General features: G+C 39.3%; 1 protein-coding gene across 1 annotated transcript; it reads left to right on the top strand.

The window, feature by feature from the left end:
* The first annotated feature begins 5,660 nt into the window (after positions 1-5,660).
* LOC135694694 (serine/threonine-protein phosphatase 2A activator) lies at positions 5,661-7,524 on the top strand. The gene has a single exon (XM_065213528.2). It carries the CDS (start codon positions 6,321-6,323, stop codon positions 7,308-7,310), a length of 990 nt encoding a protein of 329 aa, XP_065069600.2. The 5' UTR covers positions 5,661-6,320; the 3' UTR covers positions 7,311-7,524.

Raw genomic sequence — 7,524 nt, 5'->3', positions numbered from 1 at the left:
CCTTGAACTTTCTGTAAAATGAGTTCTTCAGGAGAGTTAGGCACAGAAATCTTTAATCATGGTGATGCAGTTCTGCTAATTTCTGGCAGTTTGTAGCCCAATGCCAGCTTCGTTTAAATTGTTTTTCTGAGGAGGATTTCCAAACATCAAGAAAAGTCCCAAGGAAAGATCAACACTTTTCTGATTTTTTACTTTCATGCATCTTTTATCCATTAGAATCACGGTGAGGTGCCGGATGATACACCACGTTGCGTCGCCATATTCACAAGAAAACCCGTAATTGTTGGAAGGGTAGAACTATTACCTGTTCTGTAAAGCTACCATCAATATCAGTGAAAATATATGGAATAGAAAATTACATATTTATCCTAAAGTACTAAATATATATGAATTTGCACTAATAATTCCCGTTTCAAGTAACAGCTAAAAGTAACAAGTGTTGATATAATGAAGAGTTAATTCTATGCTGCTGGAATCAGGATTTTTCTTCCAGCTACCCTCCCCCCCCCCCTAAGAGCTAAGAGAACACCAAGGAATATACCCCATGTAATATGAAAGTAAAAACAAAGAACAGATTTAGAAAATGGAAGCCTGAAATCAACGAAGCATTTCTCCAGTGTTTTTGTTGAAAAGATCGTTTTCTAGGATGTTGCGTCTTTCAAAGTGAACTTGTAAATGAAAATCTTTGCAGAACTGTTTGTATGGCAGCTTATTTGAGGACTCACGGTGGTCACTAAACTGTCCTCTTGCTGGGTTCTGATAAATTCTGGCTTTTGTATTAAATATTTGCCCATTTTCAATCATCGGTCTTGTGCTTGTGTTTTTCTGATTGGCCTATTTCGATCCACAACTGGGTATATATTTTTCATCGTGTTCTTTCGGACCTTTATTCTGACGTTTTATGCATTTAGGAGTGTCAGACGAAAAAGCTTTTAGTTAATATGTTGCGAAATGTTTGCTCTTTTCAAAGCCATTTTCAAGTTATGTACCGCCAAAAAACTGTTCACAATATAATATACAATATAATTTCAACACAAAACCCTAATTACAATTTTCTATTATAAATTAAACCAAACACCCGGAGTATCCTTTAAAATGTTGTATACTATTTATTGGGGGGATGTTCAATCGAGGGGACTTACACAAGAGGGAGGGTTTTACACGCTTAACGTTTGAAAAAGATATTTAAGATCTGATAAAACTCGCATTTTATTTTGGTCTAATTGTTTGTAACGAAATTGTAGAAATCAGCAAAAAAATTCCAAAAGTCGCTGTTCATCCGTTTGATCGCTAAATAAGGGACTTTGTGTTTTCGTTAACCTGATTTCCTAAATCAAAAATAAACATTTTGGGCCTTTTGTCTGAATACAACTATCGACAAAACATTAAATATAGAGGAATTAAGCAGAAACAAACAGTAACAAGAATATACATATTAAGTTGTTAAAGCTATTAAGAGAGTTACAATTTCTTCCTACCAACTAGCTATTATTTATGTTATAACAAATGTTTAACCTATGGAATTACAAATGTTAGGGAGTCATTGATATCATTTGTTGGGGAGACGAGTTAGCGTAAGCCAGTAAGGTTTATGTAGCCCCCCCTCCCACCCCATTAAAGGGGTAGGTGCATTTTGCCTTTTATGGCAGAGGGGCAATGAAGGGAAGTTGAAAAACATATACAACGAAGATCCAGTTGCTTAAGACAGGTAGATATTCAAAATATTATTTGCTGCATATACATCAGGCCCCATTGGCCTATCGTACCAGAAGCGACTACAACTACGATGTAAGTAGCAAGACATGGCCTGGTTTGGCAATTGGCATTTGTATGCAAACATGACAAAAGTATTAATGATGATTAAATGAAATTTGATCAGAGATAATTTCACGTGGGGCTTTTGAGCGTTAACTAAATCGCTTGAGATTGTTGTTAATACTATTTCGTTATGTTTTCTTGTGCCACGCTTCCTCGCGTTTTTCTTGTATCTGCTCTATTAGTTTATGGGCAATGCGGGGAGTCTTTTAGCCTCCTGAGGATTTGATTTGTTAAACTAGGGTTAGGTGTATGTTTCGTAGTGTTTTCATTCCCTTCTTGTCTCATCTCGGTCTCGCCTTGCTTGGTAAAGCGTCAATACAAGTAGGCTGTTTATTTTGTACGTGACGTCTCAATGAGAACTTGTTATCGGATGAGTGAAATGGTGACTCGCCAGGTATGCGTTCCTCTTCTGATTAACCAGGTATGTTTTCGATCTATTTTAGATAATGCTTTGATGTTTGCACAATTTCACCTGGCATTGGTACGAAGTCGAGCGTTCAAGGTTCGTTCGTAGTAAAATTTTTTGTCACCTCGTGCTTCGGCTTTCTCAGTGGACTTCTTCGCTCATAATCCAATTGCAGCTACAATCCTTGCGAAAAATTTTTGTACACCAAGCAAAAACTTCGCATAACTTCGATAGCATCCATTGTCCCCCTTGAAACAATGTTGAATAACAACAGCTTCAAAGCTTGGAGTTCAACCAATGTAACTCACTCAGCTAGGGTAAGTAATAGGCTTTTCAATCAACATTGTTTTAGGGGGAGGGGGATATTTCTGTATCTTACGGCCGGAAACTTTTATTTCATCAATCTTTCATTGGCCGCAGGGTGTTCCAAGGACTTCTGGCAAAGATTTCAGCAAACAATTCAGTGGTGGCGCCAGGGGAGGGCTAGGGGGGCTACAGCCCCTCCGTCGGAAGAATCTAGCACCCCCCCCCCCATCGGAGGAAATTTTAGGTTATTGTCGGAGCAAATTTGACAAAATAACGTACGAAAACTGCTTATTTTAGTCTTTTTAGCCCCCCTGTCGGAAGCTCCAGCCCCTCTGTCGGAAGCTCCAGCCCCTCTGTCGGAAGATTTCTGGCGCCACCTCCGAATCAGGTGTACCATCAGCAAGCCACAGAAGCCAACTGTAGCCCTGTACCTTTCACACTAGGATTCACTAAGGTTATTCGCAACAACTGAACAGCATATAATTTAAAATTAAACGATACTGACCTGAAATGGAAGTTGAAGTTTGATTGTAATTATATGAGTCATCAGCCAGGAAATGAAAGAGTAGTTGCAGAGAGAGCACAGCGCATGCGCAAGCCAGTTGCACTGTCATGTCGGCAAACCTTCACTCGAGTGTTTTTTAAGCATCAGCATCATTCCTTTTAGTAGCCGTTAATCTTTCAACTGTTCCTCGCTATAAATGTAAACAACGTCTGAAGTTTTTTTTATTGGTGGTGTTTATGCTTGGAAATTCCAAATTTTGCAATCCAAACAAATAAACTTAAACTGAATTTAAGTTATACAGTATTCTGCCCAATTAGCGGACACCGTCGGGGCACGAACAAGGTGTCCGCTAATTGGAAATGTCCACCTTTCGGAAAGTTTTGCAATGTAAGTCCCAAATTTGAAAATAGACCCGAGTTTTGTATATAAAAGGTGTAATCAGTGGTGGCACCAGGGGAGGGCTACAGCCCCTCCGTCGGAAGCCAAGCCCCCCATCGGAGGAAGTTATTGGAAAGAGGTTGAGTCGTGGAAGTGACTATGGTCTGGAGATTCCAGTAATTTACCACTTTCGTGGACGAGAAAAGTTACTAAACTGGGCTGTAAAGAAGTTCAAAGCTGTAAAAAACCAACTAGATTGTCAAAAGTCAAAGTGTTTGAAATAGATGTTTGAACAAATATTCATTCGTCTAAGTTTTTTGTTTGCTAGCTCCTAACTTATTTGTATTGTCCGCTAATTGGAGAAAAAAAAAGCCAAATTGACTATTTTGTGCAAAAAATATTGTCCGTTAATTAGAGTGTCCGCTTAAGAAGTGTCCGCTTTTTAGAAAATTTTTAATTAGACTTTGACCAGAAAACGATCGGGGAAGAGAATTTGTCCGCTAATCAGAGGTGTCCGATTTTTAAAGTGTTTGTTAATTGGAGAGATTGCTGTAGCATCTTTTAAAGATTTAAGGGTTTGTTTTGTCGGCAATAATTGTTCGTTCTGTCCTATTCATTCGTTGACTTGTTGCAGCCAGATGAAGCCGTAAGCAATTTCCGCTTTCTACTGGTCTTACATCAAGGGTTAGTGATTTAAGTTCTAGGTGATCGAGAAAGAACCTAGCTTTGATGCTGCAAAGTTTAGATGCTTTTTAAAAGGTTTCTGAATTAGACGCAGTGGAGGATTTTAGATGGGGCAACTAGAAGCAATTGCCCCTCCCTCGACGAGTTGAAGCAAGTATGGCGCCCCTTTTTTGGAAATTGTGCGCCCCTTTTGAAGAATGAGAATCAGGTGAAAAAGTTTCTGAGATCGATAGTTTAATTTGCTTTAAGGATTACTTAAAAGTTATGTTGTTCATTCCGAAAATGGATCTGAAATTGTTGTATACAGCGTTCTCTCGTAATCAATTTTTGAAAAAATTTTCAGCCTCCCCACTACCAACTGGCCTCCTTTAAGTTTGCTCTGGATACGCCCCTGATTAGATAAATATGCAAGGCTCTTTATTTTGTATTGGTATTTCATTCCCGCGTTAGAAAATTAAAGTATATAGTGAAAGTATAAATTAGCAGCAACCAACGATTACAACATAACGACTTCATTCAACGACAACTTCGACTCGACTGGACTTGCAGTGAAAGAACATACGCTTTTAAAGCCCCGTTAAAACGCTCTCAACATTTCACTGAACATCGCTCAACATTTGTAGAGTGCAAATGTTGAGAGCGTTTTAACACCCTGTTCAGTGATGTTGAGTTGTGTTGAGCGGTGTTCAGCGATGTTGAGTGGAGTTTGAACAGATTCAAAAATGTTCAGCGGGTCGACTCAACATTTCAATTTTTAAAGGTGTTGTTGAGAGATGTTGAGAGCGTTTTAACACCCCATACAACGATGTTCAGTCGGCGCAAGCGCACTAGACTTGGATTTTGCGCGCCAAAGAAAGGCTTCAGCGTGTCAAGATTTCAGATCAGACCAAGAGGTTGAGAGAAGTTGAATTTTATAAATCATAATGGCACACCATGACAAACGCTTGGAAACAGTTGGCAGTGAAAGCAAATCGGATGAGATAGCAATTCAAAGCATGTTGCAAGAACAATATCCTGACGTTAGGAAATCATCAGGCAGCTACTGTTAAAGTGAAAGAGTATCCGAAGTTCATCTTCCAAACTTGTCTTGGATCTCTGAGAGTACGAAGTTCAACGCTCAACGAATGTTGCGTCGAATTGTTGAGAGCGTTTTAACACCCCAATTCAACATCACTAAACATCACTAAACATCACTGTACAAATGTTGAGCGATGTTCAGTGAAATGTTGAGAGCATTTTAACGGGGCTTAACAACATGAGTGACGCACACAAAACCCTAATGACACAAATTAACGGCAAATGGACTAATAACAACTAAAATAGAGATGGCACGATGACAAACAAAATGGACTGACGCAAACATCGAAAGACATCCTCATTAACGATAACGAACCACAAACACGATCCACGACAGACAAAACTAGTTGTATAACACTACAGGGGGGGGGGTCCAGACCCCTGCCCTTTTTCTCAAAGGAGGAAAAGTGCCCTTCTTTTGAAAAAAATGCTTGAATATGAATCGTCATAAATGACACATACCGGCGATGTAATGAACCTCTCAGAAATACAGATGAATGATTTGTCAGACTTTCACGCAGTAATAGAGTCTATGTTCAAGCTCCTACTCTAAAGCGTGGTTTATGATGCGCTACGCACTGGTTTTGAAGAAGAATTGTTCTGGGACTCAAAAACCAAAATAAAGGCACAAGATTCACCAGACTTTGAATGGAATAGGCCCCTACGACCACTGGTAAAAAAGTCAGAAGAAAGAAACCAAGACATCTTTCTGTCTGTTTCAATGGCCCATATAATTGAAAGATTCGTAGAGGACTTTTGCATGAAACAAGCGAACGTAGAGAAATATTCGCGGACTGATGTTAGCAAGCAGTGAAGATACCACAACAAGTTAATGTTCAGCTGTTTCATTCCTCAGCTGAAGTTGATGTTCAACAGGGCCGCCGGAGCCGGGGGGGCACGGGGGCACAGCCCCCTTGTTTGGAAAAAGTGTGGAAAGTGCCCTTTTTTGAAAAAAAATATTGCGTGCACTATTTAGATAGTGATAATCTCTATTCTGTGTTTCTGCCTCGATTTGAAACTATTTGCAATTCAACCGGTCTATTGAAAACACGAATATTATCTGAGCTGCATAAAAATCGAATTGAACCAGTTAATCGTGGTCTAAAATCATTCTTTTGAACCTTGTTACTTCAATTTTACTCCGATATGTCAATGGAAAATGGTAAAGAGACTGACAGCCGCCGGTCTGACGATAGGCCACCGTGTCAAGATGCCAGAGCAGATGCTTCAATTCCCAATTTTGTTGAACCAGAAAGAGTCATTCTAAAGCAAGGAGATTTGCCAAAATGGCTTCGCTCACAAGCATACAAGGACTTAATTGGCTTTATTACTACTCTAAATGAATCGATCAAGGGAAGGTCTTTACATGAAAATTTCCACGTTTCCGAACCAGTGTTGAAAATTTCAGCTGTCCTAGGCATGTTGGACACGTGGATAGATGAAATTCCTCCCGTCGAACAACCTCAAAGATTTGGAAATAAAGCATTCAGAGACTGGTTGAGTAAGCTCAATGAATGTGCCGAGGACATCCTCAGTCCAATACTGAATGACAAATATACAGGGGCTGTGTCTGAACTAAAGTCATATTTCTGTGATGGGTTTGGAAACATAACGCGTATAGATTATGGCACCGGACATGAAGCTGCATTTTGTGCATTCATGTGTTGCTTATATAAGCTGAGGATATTCACAGAGAGAGACAATCTTGCACTTGTTTTTAAAGTGTTTCATGAATACCTTGAACTCACCAGGAAACTACACAAGGTATACAGAATGGAACCTGCAGGAAGCCAGGGTGTCTGGGGCCTGGATGATTTCCACTTCCTGCCATTCATTTGGGGTAGCTCACAGCTGGTGGATCACCCATCAATCCTTCCATGCCACCTAGTTGAGCAAGAGACTGCGATACGTTACAGCAATGACTACATGTTTTTTGGATGTATAAGATACATCAATGAAACTAAAACTGGTCCCTTTGCAGAACACTCAAATACCCTTTGGAACATCAGCAGTGTTCCTTATTGGTCCAAAGTAAACACTGGATTAATGAAAATGTACAAAGCTGAAGTTCTTAGCAAGTTTCCTATAGTCCAACATTTCAGATTTGGAACATTAATGTCCTGTAAGCAAGCTTGATTTCTTGGTTTTTTCAAAAAGGTCTTGAAGAATAGATGCTGGAAATGAGCTTTCTGGCATTGACAAATAGTTTGTATCAAAGGCTTGAAATGATAATTTATGGTTGATACATTTTATCAATTGGCATAATATAGCAACTGGGAATAATATAGAAGAATACTGCCAATGTATTAAACTATTATAGCAAATGCTGTTGATAACAAATGAGACTTGA

Source organism: Rhopilema esculentum, chromosome 8, assembly GCF_057945365.1.
Source record: "Rhopilema esculentum isolate cy_ngs chromosome 8, ASM5794536v1, whole genome shotgun sequence".
NCBI classification, from domain to species: Eukaryota; Metazoa; Cnidaria; class Scyphozoa; order Rhizostomeae; family Rhizostomatidae; genus Rhopilema; species Rhopilema esculentum.
The sequence above is the reverse complement of the archived record's forward strand: the minus strand, read 5'-3'. Positions and strand labels throughout refer to the sequence as shown.

Coding starts and splice junctions, on each gene's coding strand:
- LOC135694694 (XM_065213528.2), top strand. CDS start 6,321: ATGTCAATGGAAAATGGTAAAGAGACTGACAGCCGCCGGTCTGACGAT.